The 13,077-nt window shown below is 39.9% G+C and overlaps 1 protein-coding gene across 3 annotated transcripts in view; it reads left to right on the top strand.

The window, feature by feature from the left end:
* The window catches only part of Prdm5 (PR/SET domain 5), a 134,291-nt gene that overhangs the window by 44,820 nt on the left and 76,394 nt on the right, over positions 1–13,077 (top strand). For 2 of the 3 annotated variants that reach the window (XM_048333510.1, XM_048333509.1), the window contains exon 3: positions 2,142–2,264. The exons of the other annotated variant lie outside the window; for it this stretch is intronic. In XM_048333510.1, coding sequence (XP_048189467.1) covers positions 2,142–2,264 — 123 coding nt within the window. The remainder of the gene's footprint in view (positions 1–2,141; positions 2,265–13,077) is intronic. 3 annotated transcript variants of the gene reach the window in all.

Raw genomic sequence — 13,077 nt, 5'->3', positions numbered from 1 at the left:
TGACTTTTCTGCTGGCTAATTGCAGTGAAGAGTCTCTTGAATTTGTTGGCCCAGGGAGGCTTCAAACCACGATCCTCACATCTCAGCCTCCTGAGTAGCTAGGATTATAAGCAGGAGCCCGCAGGGCCGCACATTAAGTTAGACTTAATTTAGGCAACAGTTACTCTTCTTTTAAGAGCACGTTTCTCTCAGCGATGTAGGCATCTCACTGCTTTCTGGGTGCAGTTTGGTCTTTTGTTAATGTAAGTAGTTTTGTTCCTATGGCCAGGGCTATGGAGATTCAGTGTTCACGATTTATACTTGGGCGTTGGTTTGGTGGGACACAGGGTGAGGTGATGAAGCAGCCATGTGCTCTAGGTGGCCCTGGGCAGGGTTGCTGGGTGGTCTGGCCCTGCTTGGAGAGGGTGAGGTGGGGCAGGGTGGGCTCTGAGCTGAGGCACTCCTTGGCCAAATAGGCAGTCTATTAGATTGTAGGAAGAGACTAACTGAACTTTTCACAGACAGTATTTGCTAGAATCTTGAAATACCCATTTCTGCAAGTCGTTCAGCAGATGGATTAATTACAGATTTTTGGAAAGGCGTGATTGTTTCTGCACGGTAACTGTTTGGATGGCTTCCTGGTCTGTGTATGCTCCTATGATTTGAAAGTAGCCAGTGTGTCTGATCTCAGCACTTACTACCTCTTCAGTTATTCTTGCTTTTCCCCTGCCTCTCCTCTGCCTTCTTATTGCTCATCTCAAATCTAAGTTTTCTTAGCTTTTCCAAACCTAAACTTCCTATCAAGTTTCTTTCCAGGCTTCAGCTTTTCTACCTGTGACCCCTCTGCCTCTTCCCTCAGCAATTCCTTCTTATGAAATTGTTCTCGTTAACTCATCGCAAGGCTTTACTTACTACTCTATCTAGTGTTTCTCTTCTCCCATAGCTAGATTCTCCCCCTCCGCCTCCATACTTCCAATGTTCACACTGGCTAATCTTTAAAGTTGCTTCTGTGTTTGAGGACTGTGAGGTCAAAGGCTTTGTTTTGTTCACTGGAAGGTTTTTAGCCCTCAGCAGTAAAGGATGTGGTAATTCTCAGTTGAACAAATGAATGATTGTCCAGAAGTCCATTCAAACACATACATTATTGGGTCAAGGTTGTCCTTTCAAAGAGAAAATTTTGAAAATTTTTTTCTCACCTCAGATATGCACAGATAAGTTTTAAGCATTTGCATTTTTGATACTTGGTGTTGGAAATATTGGTGTGCATTCTTTCTTGTCCTCCACTGAATTCTAGAGGTGGATAAGCCTGGGGGTGGGGGTTGGTAAATATAGTTTTATTAAACTGGGCAAGTGCCCAGTCACTTAACAGTGAAGGGATTTGAGAGAAATGAAATTCCAAGTGACTGAAGTGGAATACCTGGGGTTTTGGTATTTTTTCCCTTCAATGAAATGTTGAGTAGATCTGACCAGCAAAGTCTTGCATTCTGAGATTTAAAAAAAAGGGGAAAATGCAAAGAGAACACTTGGTTGAAATGAAACCTTTTGGTACAACTCCTTAAAGATCATGAAATAATATATGACAGATAATTGGAGAAAAAGAAAACACTACTCCCAATAATTCATGAGCAGGCCATGAACAGATGAGATAGGTTTTCTTTTGCTCATCCACTTAAAAAGTGTGGATGAAATTGTGGTTCTGTTGGGAGTCGGATTCCAGGGTCAGTTTAGCACGTTCCCCTTTGTGGAGATGACTCTGTTACTTAGTGGAGGGAGAAAGGCCCCAACTTCACTTCCTCAATTGGGAAGGGAGCAGCTCCACCCTCTTCTGTGGATTTTGGTTCTCTTCTGCACAATGCCAATTATGACACATATATTCCAATGCACCTGCAAAGAGAAATCATTTTGACTAGAAAATAACTGTCCACACTGGATATTTCTGAGAGTTGATTGTAACGGTGAGTCATCTAGACATCTCGCCAGATGGAACTGTGGGCTTGGTTAAGACATATGTTTAAGGGAAGAATGATTATTAATCCAGCATCTATTCAACACCTGTTAATTAAAGAGATCTATGCTTGGGGACAATGTATATCATGCCTTGGTATAGTTAGTAAGGGTCATCACAGATTTCTGTGGGAATTCAGGAGCCTTTTCTGTTTCAGGTGCGTGGGAGGAAGGGAGAAGTTCTGTACATTTTGGACGCCACCAACCCCAGACATTCCAACTGGCTGCGCTTCGTGCACGAGGCCCCCTCACAGGAGCAGAAGAACTTGGCTGCTATTCAAGTGAGCTGATTCGCATTGCATTTGGACTCTGCACTGTGAGAGGAATGAATTAATTTATAACTCCCTGTCTTAAATCTGGTTGCCAGTGAACTGGTTCAAATATCAGTGACTAACTCATAAAAGTGGAGCAATCACATCAAATCAGCCGGTGCAAGTGGAGAGCTTGCTGAGTGGGATGCTGACACCACATCAATTGCTTTTATGAGAATTCTTGAGAGAGTGAATTACACAGTTTGATACTGTTTTGGCAGGTTTCACGTATCAAATATTTTTATTTTATTCAATGAATTCTTGACAGAATTTTTGATTGAAGAGTTTATTTGGTCCAAAGGATGCTGGGTTATTGTTTAAGGAGGCTTCACAATGGTAGTTTATTTGTACACAACTAGACTATGAGTCTATGAGGGTCATGGGCTAAGCAAGGTTCTTCAGAACTGGTAGTGTGTGTGTGTGTGTGTGTGTGTCTGTGTGTAAGGTGTGCTAACATATATATACACACATATATACACATGTATGTGTGTGTGTTATTACATTTTCTTGGTTCATTCACCGAATGTAGTACATCTAGGCTGTTTTGATAACCTGGCTGTAGTAAATAGTGCAGCAATGAACATGGATGTGTAGGTGCTTTTATTGTATCACACAGGGCCTGGGTGCTGTCCCTGAGCTCTTTTGCTCAAGACTAACACGCTACCATATGAACCACACCTCCACTATGGCTTTTTTGTAATTAAAGATAAGAGTCTCATTGGCTTCCCTGCCCAGGCTGGCTTCCAACCGTGATCCTCAGATCTCAGCCTCCTGAGTAGCTGGGACTATAGGCTTGAGCCACCTGAGTGCCTGGCCTTTTATCTTGACTTGCAATCTTTTGGATAAATGTTCAAGAGTAGGATGATTGGATTATAGGGTAGTAACATTTTAGTATTTTTAGTTTTTCACCATACTGCCTTCCACAGAGTTTATACTCTGACATACCCATCCACAGTGTGACAGCATTTTCCCCCTACAGACATCCTTGCTAGTATTTGCTGTAGTTTGTTTTCTGGACAATGGCCATTCTGAGTGGAGTAAAATGGAATCTCCATGTTATGTTGATTTGTACTTCCTTCATGGATATAGTTAAAGCTAAAGAGACAGACTACAGGATGGGAGATCTTTTCTATCTGTATATCTGACAAAGGTCGAATAACCAAAATATTGAAAGCGCTCAAAAGAACAAAATTCTTAAAGATTCAATTAATAAAAGTGCAAATGAATAGAGGGGCAAGTTAATGAAGGGAGCAAATGATCTAAATAGAAACTCTTTGAAAGAAGTGCGGTGACCAGTATATGAAGAAATGTTGAACATCCTTCACTGTGCAGAAGCATTTTAGCTTGATGCAGTCCTGTGTGTGAATTCTCTCTCCTATTTGCTGAACCCCTGGGCTTTACTCAGGAAGTTCCTGTCTATGTCTGCAAGTTCTAGTGTTTTCCCTATTCCTTCCTGTAGTAATTTCAACATTTCAGGTCTCATTTGTAGATGTTTGATCTTCTTTGAATTGACATCAATACAAATGGGACACAGGGAACTCCTTCCAGTCTTTTATAAAGGGATACCCAGATTTTCCTACACCATTTGTTGAAGAAAATGTCGTGTTTTTTTTTTTCCCAAAATATATGATTGGCTTCTTGGTTAAAGATCAGATGTCTGTAAGTTTGTGGGTTCATTGCTGGGTCTTCTAATCTTACCCATTGTTTTTTGGGGTTGTTTTTGTGCTAGCAGTCTGGAATTGTGAAAGTTCTAGTATTGCTTGTTTTTTGTTTTTTTTTACCCCCCTCTGAATTGCTTTCTGTACTTTGGATCTTTTGAATATGAATTTTTGCATTGTTTTCTCTGTTTCTTTGGAGAATGTCATTGATATTCTCATGGATATAATATTGGATCTGTACTTTGATTGCTTTTAGCAGAATGGTCATTTTCATTTCCTGGTGTCTTCTTCAGTTTCTTCCTTGGAGTTTTCATTAAAGAGGTCCTTCACCTCCTTGTTTAGGTTTATCCCTGCAGTTTTTAATTTTTTTTCCTGAGGTTTTTACAAATGGAATTATTTCCCTTGCCATCTGCTCATTGTTATCATAGAGAAATGCTACTGATTGTTGTGGCCAACCACAAATTTAAACTGATTTATTTATTTTTTCAAGTATATTTATATTTTGTAATGACTTCTTGAGCAAGCTCATTTCATGGGATCTTTAGAGATGTTATAAATTTATGTTTATTTATAAATGTTACTCTTAGAAAAATTACTTACAGGACATAAACTTTACTTTAAGCCATCCTGTTATGTTGGTAAGTTGTTCTTCATGGGGTTCATAGAGATGCAACTAGATTCTCTAATTCTTATGCTTGAAAGATAATCTTCAGCTTTTTCAAAATGCCTATATCTTGAGAAATTTCTTCCTATTGATTCTTATTTCTGTAGAAACACTATTCTCTGTTTGTTACAACTTTCAAGGTGTTTATGTGGTCAGCTTTGAGTTTTGCCTCAGATTGCTCATCCTTGACTAGAGGTGCCTCTTAACCATACATTTCACTTAATAAAGGTCCTTAGTAATGGAAAATGTGTTCTTAAGTGTTTATCTTAATCTTTCACCCTCTGTGTCTGCTATCCTACTATGTCCTATAATTTGCATGTTTAGATACCTCTATAGATACAGGTATTGGTCCATATCTATAGATACCTATGATAAAGTTTCTGGGTTTATTTGGTGCTTTAACGTACAATGGTTTTCTTCCTCTATGTTATTTGCATTTCTTTCCTTGAAAGACAATAGTAATTTAAAAAAAATTGCAGTGGGAGCAAGAGATGAGATGATGAGATTCCCACAGGATAAGATGACGATGTGACCACAGGATTAGAAATTCTGTGAAATTTCACTTGGATTTTAATAGACTTTAAATCTCTTCAGAGGCTACTGTGAATATGTTTTGGTACAGAAGCAGTGGCTTTAATTTCTTTTTTAGCATTTTATATCTTTTCTTGACTAGTACCACACTTGTCACGGAGAACATACAGGGATCTTCGTTAGATCCCTTGAGGTGGCAGCTTTCTTAGCTGAACAGTAGCTGCAATAGGAGACTGCTGGGATTCGAACTTCTATCTGAGCTAGGGGCAGAGCATAATAGTTAGGTCAGATGGCTGGCAGCCATGGCAGCCTTCTGATTGGTTGGGATGTCTCCCGAGGATGGCACTCGAGAAACACGGAGCTGGTAAGAGAAGATGATAAGGTTCCCCTTGTTACATTATGAATCACTTGCATTCCAAATTGCATCTGAAAATTAGGATTTTCAGGAATTTTTTTTATCTCAGCTTTGTGTCCTAGTAGTAGAGTAAATGAGAAACACTTGTGGCCAGGAGTCTTGCTTGGTGGAAAATGTCAGTACTTGGTCTGATTTTTTTGGACCAGAGATTAAGAATTTGAATTTGGTTCTGGCAGAAGATTGGAGTTGCTTTTTGGATACTCAGTTGTATTTCTAGTTTTGCAATTTGTTTCATTTCAGAAAATTTGGCTTGGCAATAATGGTCGAAGGGGCTAAATGGCTGAAGAAGGATCTAGAAGCAAACGATTCTTGCCACATGCACACTTTTCTGAATAGTCAGTTGGACTTTCAATTCAGACTTGTGAAAAGCTTCCAACTTTGACTAGAAAATCCTAAATGTGAAAGATGAGCCTTAAGTAAAACAAAAGCTTCATTAAATAAATGGTGATTTTTATTCAATGTTACTTCTGTTGTACTAAAGGAAAATCAGTATATGTAGCATTTGGAAAAACATCAGCCTCAGCAGTATTTTTGCAGGATTTAGGAAACTTCTATTTTAAAGTAGTTAAATGCTTAGTTAAAATTATTTAGTTACAATAGTGAATTATTCCATTTAGAATTGAATTTTTGAATTCTTTGGTAATTTCAGAGATGCGATGTTCCATTTCGTATTCTTATTTTCTGTGTGTGTGGGGGGGGGGGCTCCTGGGGCTTGAATTCAGGGCCTGGGTTCTGTTCCCTGAGCTTTTTTTGCTCAAGGATAGCACTCTACCATCTAAGCCACAGTTCTTTCAGCTTTTTGGTGAGTAATTGGAGACAAGTGTCTCATGCTTTCTTGCTTGGGCTGGCTTTGAACCAGATCCTCTGATCTTAGCCTCCTGAGTAGCTTGGATTTACGGGTGCGAACTATTGGTGTCCTGCTCATTTCATATTCTTTTTTTATTCATTTCATATTCTTAAGGTCATATTTCCAGTCACATCCGCCCTGAGGTTGTTTGTTATATATTATCAGCATAAATGGAAAGGTGACTGAGCGTTTTAAGAAAAATATTGAGGATATAGAAATATCCTTCTCGATTGATTCGGGAGAAGACGGCGGAGGAGCGGCTGTGCCCTGCAGAGCTCCCTCTGATATGGTAGTTTTCTCACCTCATAGAAACTGTTTCTCCGAGAAAGACAGCCAAAGTAACTTCTAACAGTACAGGGATTCTCTCCAGGAAGGAAAAATCGACTTTGCTGGTCTGAAAACACAGTTTTGAGCTCCAGGCGGCGTCCCGCCGCGGCGCCAGCGCTGGCTCCGGCACAGTGCCGGGCACAGCCCCCAGCACTCCACGCAGCTAAAGCGAGAAATACTCCAGACGGCAGCCGAGCACGGAGGACCTGACATCGCAGAGACCGCGTGAGTACCCCGCAAAAAAAAAAAAAAAAAAAAAAATTATTTTCGCTTGTGCCCACAGTCCAGCTTCTGGAAGGCATCCCTGTCCCCACCGCCAGAGCAAAGCGCCATCTTTGCCACTGGCATAGGGTCAGACCAGACTGAAACTGAAGCGGGCCTGGGGAAAGCGAGGTCAAAAAAGCCATCTTTGAAAAGGGCAGGAGGGGCGGAATCAGTGAGAACCAGCTCCGCCCAGAAGAACGCCCCCTGCCCTGGTGGGAGGCGAGTCCGGGGCCTAGCCAGAGAAGCCCCGCCCTGCCCGCCGGAACTTCTAAACTTAAAGCAAAAGCTGGGAGCAGCTACCAGGGGCACGGAAACAACAGAAGGAGGAACAAACAGTTCCGGGGACAGCTAAACGGTCCCGTCACAGAGGAAACTAATTCCCAGCCCAAAACGGAGCTGCATTCCATAGCTACCTATGCCAAGGAGGCCGCCTCCCTCAGGCAAGCAACTCTTAGTGGAGCAAAACAGGCTAGAGGCGCCATGCTCTGCTGAGTTCACAGTCTAGTCAAGACCAGGCATCAAAGGCAGCGGCCCAACAGCAGACAGAGGAGCCACAGTTCCTGTGACTGCCCACGTCCCCATCGACAGAGGACGCCCAAGGCCTGCCTGCAAGCTGTGCGAACCTCAGAGACCCACGATTGCACCAACAGGGGAGAAAGTCAGAACAGAACCACCCCTTGCCAACTGAAATCAAGTCAAATCAGCCAATCAGGAAAATAGACTGCAGTCCATTGCAGGGAAACGAGAGACTGGTTTCTTTTTCTTTTCAAACATTTTTTTTTTTAACTTTTCTTTTAAATTTTCTTTTTAATTTTTTCACACCTGAAACATCATTGGCTGTTTTTTCTTTTGTTTTTTTTTTTTTTTTTTTTTTTTGGTTTGTTTGTTTGTTTTCCATTTTTACTGGTTTGTTGTATCAAGTTTTTTTGTGTGTTTGTTTATTTGCTAGGTTTGTTCCTTTTCGGTTATTTTCCTTTTTATTTACTTATACTTCCTTGTTAAATAATTTTTCTCTGTTTTGTGTATCTGTCTTCCAGTATTTTTACTTCATTTCTCTCATTGCGTCCTCTTCCTATAAAAATTACTTTCCTATAAATAACACCTACACCCTTTTCTGCTAACTCTCCAGTGTCTGTCATTTTATGAATGTTCTTTCTACTGATTCTACTCTTCTCCACATTTCCACGTCACTGAAACTAAACCAAAATCACCACCACCACCCCCCCAATACAGTTGACTCTATTCTCTTTACTACCTCCAACTTACCCTCCGGACTTACTGCCTGGACCTCCAGGTTCCATTGACTTCTGGTTATTGGATAGAGGATATCACAGCTTAATACGAGTGAATCAAAGGGGTTCACAGAGAAAGCCAGTCCTAAAAGAACTTAATATAAAAACAAGAATTGCGTATAAGGTTGTAACAGTAAATAAGTAACTACTGAATACAGGGCCCAGGATCAGATGTTATATTGAAATTGTATTCTTTAGAACACCAAATCTAAATTTATAGACAGGTATACAAGTTATCTGTTTATAATTGTGAAATTGTAAGATTTACACAACAGTGCTTGGTAAGGGCTGCTTTGGGTCTTAAACAGTGCTCACAGGTGCTGGTAGGTTGGCATTCCCAATTCAAATGGGCAGAAGAAACACAAGAAAGATGGCAAATAATGAAGTCTTATCCCCCACCCAAAACAAGCAGGAAGCAGAGCAGTCAATCAAAAACATAGAAGAAAACCCCCAAAATGCTCTACAAAGTTTACTGATAAACATGATAAATGAAAAGTTTGAATCTCTTCAGTCAATTATGTTAGAGCGTGAGGAGGCAAAGCAAAAATTAATGGAGAATTTCATGGCATCCACAAATAGAAAGATAAGTGAGCTTCAAGAGTCAAATGAAAAGATAGCTACCCAACTTAAAGATTTGAGAGACAACACTCAAAACCAAAGTAATGAAGTTAATGAAGTAAAGAAGTCCATACAGGACCTAAGAAATGACATGGAAAACATCAGGAAAGACCAGTCAGAAGGAAAAGAGATTCGAAATCAAGTAGTTAGCCTACAGTCCCGACTAACTGAAGCAGAGGATCGAATCTCAGGAGCTGAAGATTCCTTAGATTCTATGGAGAAAGATCAAAAATCAATACAAATCCAGTCCAAGCAACAAAACAGATCGCTACAGGAGATTCAAGACACAATCAGGAAGCCCAATTTAAGGATAATAGGTATTGAGGAAAACTTGGAGAAAGAGGTTAATGGGATAGGCAACCTATTTAACAGAATATTAGCTGAGAACTTCCCAAATATCCAGAAGGAAAGGCCTATACAGATACAAGAAGCATTTAGAACCCCAAATCGACCAGACCAGAATAGGACTTCCCATCGACACATTGTGATCAAAACAGCTTCTGCAGAGTGCAAGGAAAAAATACTCAAAGCTGTTAGGGCAAAGAAAACAATCACATATAAAGGAAAAGCAATCAGAATTACCCCAGACTTCTCAGCAGAGACCATGAAAGCAAGGAGAGCCTGGAATGAAGTATACCAAACTCTAAATAAAAATAACTACCAACCAAGAATTCTGTACCCCGCCAAACTCTCCTTCATAGCCGAAGGTCAAATAAAAGTCTTCCACAATAAGGAAAAACTGAAACAATATATCTCCACCAAACCACCTTTACACAAAATCCTTAAAGATGTACTATACAGGGAAAATAATCAGGATCCCAACACAGACAGAGAAATGAACCCTAATTAGTAAACACTAGATCAAGAAATGGGAAGACACAGCTTCAAACAAGACAGTGATAATGAAAGGAACAAACGATCACCTCTCAATCCTAACTGTCAACATTAATGGACTTAATTCTCCAATCAAACGACATAGGCTCATAAGTTGGATCAAAAATCAAGATCCATCTTTCTGCTGCCTCCAAGAGACACATCTATCCAGCAAAAGTAAACATCTTCTAAAAGTGAAAGGCTGGAAACAAATCTATCAAGCAAATGGCCCCCATAAGCAGGCTGGAGTTGCAATCCTAGTATCAGACAAAATTGACTTCAAATTAAAAAAGGTAAGAAGAGACAAAGAAGGTTACTACATACTAGTAAAAGGATCTCTCCAACAGGAAGAAATAACCATCCTAAATATCTACACGCCAAATGCAGGAGCACCCAACTTCATCAAACAAACACTACTGGCTCTAAAAACATTCATAGACCCAAACACAATGATAGTGGGGGACTTTAACACTCCACTATCACCTCTGGACAGATCAACACGCCAAAAACTGAACAAAGAAACCACAGAACTAAACAATTGCATAGACCAACTAGACTTAATCGACATCTACAGAATATTCCACCCAGCAAGGACAGAATACACATTCTTTTCGGCAGCACACGGAACATTCTCCAAAATAGATCACATCTTAGGGCACAAAGAAAATCTGTACAAATTCAGAAGTATCAAAATCATTCCCTGCATTCTTTCAGACCACAATGGAATAAAATTAGAGCTCAACTCATTCAGCCACCACAGAAAATCCCACAATTCATGGAGACTAAAGAACACACTGCTGAACCATCAGTGGATCATTGAAGAAATTAAAACAGAAATTCAAATGTTTATGGACTTCAACCAAGTTGAGGGCACAAAGTACCAGCTCCTTTGGGACACAGCAAAGGCAGTACTTAGAGGAAAATTTATATCTCTGAGTACATACATCAACAAACTGGAGAAACAGCAACTCAGTAATTTAAGGAAGCACCTTAATTTTCTGGAGAGAGAACAGCAAGCCAAACCCCAAGTCAATAGACGGAAGCAAATAATTAAAATCAAATCAGAATTAAATCAATTAGAGACGAAAAAAACCATCGAAAGAATCAACAAAACAAAGAGTTGGTTCTTTGAAAAAATCAACAAGATAGACAGACCCCTGGCAAACCTGACCAAAGAACGAAGGCAGCACACTCAAATAAACAAGATAAGAGATGAAACAGGTAGCATCACCACAGAAATAACCGAAATTCAGAAAATAATAAGGGACTATTTTGCAAACCTTTATGCCAACAAATTCGAGAACTTGGAAGAAATGGATGATTTCCTAGAAAAAATTGATACCCCCAAACTCAACTATGAAGACTTAAACCTTCTAAACAGACCCATATCCAGTATTGAAATAGAAACAGCAATAAATGATCTCCCATCCAAGAAAAGCCCAGGTCCAGATGGATTCACAGCAGAATTCTACAAGGCCTTCAAAACAGAACTCACTCCAATATTTCTCAAACTCTTCAATGAAATTGAAAGAGAACGTTCACTGCCAGACTCATTTTATGAAGCCAGTATAACCCTCATCCCAAAACCAGGCAGGGACTCATCACGGAAAGAGGACTACAGACCAATCTCCCTGATGAACATAGATGCAAAAATTCTCAACAAAATTCTGGCCAATCGACTTCAACAAGTCATCAAAAAAATCATACACCACGATCAAACTGGATTCATCCCAGGGATGCAAAGCTGGTTTAATATACGCAAGTCAATTAATGTAATCCACCACATCAACCGGAGCAAGGTAAAGAACCACATGGTTTTATCGCTGGATGCGGAAAAAGCGTTCGATAAAATCCAGCACCCATTTATGCTAAAAGCCCTGGAAAAACTGGGATTCCAGGGAACATTCCTGAATATAATCAAGGCAGTTTATGACAAACCAACAGCAAGCATAACTCTAAATGGTGAAAAACTAAAGCCATTCCCTTTAAAATCAGGAACAAAGCAGGGATGTCCACTCTCTCCCCTGCTCTTCAACATAGTACTAGAATTCCTAGCCAGAGCAATTAGGCAAGAAGAGAATATAAAGGGGATCCAAATAGGAAAAGATGAAGTTAAACTTTCTCTCTTCGCAGATGACATGATCCTATACCTAAAGAATCCCATAGACTCTACCCCCAAGCTACTAGAGCTGATACAAAACTTTGGCAAAGTCGCAGGATATAAAATAAACCTTCAAAAATCAACGGCCTTTCTCTATGCTAACAACCCGAAGACCGAGGCTGAAATCAGGAAAGCAACTCCTTTCGCAATAGCCCCCAAAAACATAAAATACCTAGGAATAACCTTAACCAAAGAAGTGAAAGACCTCTTTGAAGAGAACTTTAAAAGCTTGAAAAATGAAATTAAGTCAGAACTAAGAAAATGGAAAAACCTCCCATGCTCCTGGATTGGGAGGATTAATATAATCAAAATGGCAATATTGCCAAAGGCTATCTACAAATTCAATGCAATACCCATTAATATCCCAACACCATTCTTTAATGAAATAGAGGAAGCAATCCAGAAATTCATATGGAACAATAAAAGACCTAGAATAGCAAAAACACTCCTAAGCAGAAAGAACAGTGCTGGAGGAATTACAATACCCAACTTCAAGCTGTATTATAAAGCTATAGTAATAAAAACAGCTTGGTATTGGCACCGGAACAGGCCTGAAGACCAATGGAACAGAATTGAAGACCCAGAATTAAACCCACAGAACTATGCCTACTTAATCTTTGATAAAGGAGCTAAAACAATAGTATGGAAGAAAGATAGCCTCTTTAACAAGTGGTGCTGGCAAAACTGGCTCAACACATGCAACAAACTAAAACTAGATCCTTATATATCACCCTGCACCAAAATCAATTCCAAATGGATTAAAGACCTTGAAATCAAAACAGGCACCCTGAAGACACTAAAGGAAGGAGTAGGAGAAACACTTGGGCTCCTTGGCACAGGACAGAACTTCCTTAACAAAGACCCTGAAAGGCTACAAATCAAAGAAAGGTTGGACAAATGGGATTGCATCAAACTCCAGAGCTTCTGCACGGCAAAGGACATAGCTCTCAAGATAAACAGAAAGCCCACAGACTGGGAGAAAATCTTTACCGGACATTCAACAGACAAAGGCCTCATCTCTAAAATATATGCAGAACTAAAAAAATTACCTTCTTCCAAAACAAAACTGCAAAGAACCAACAGCCCCCTCATCAAGTGGGCTAAAGACTTACAAAGAAACTTCTCTGATGAGG

This window comes from Perognathus longimembris, chromosome 24, assembly GCF_023159225.1.
Source record: "Perognathus longimembris pacificus isolate PPM17 chromosome 24, ASM2315922v1, whole genome shotgun sequence".
Lineage (NCBI taxonomy): Eukaryota > Metazoa > Chordata > Mammalia > Rodentia > Heteromyidae > Perognathus > Perognathus longimembris.
This window is presented reverse-complemented; position numbering and strand designations above follow the sequence as displayed.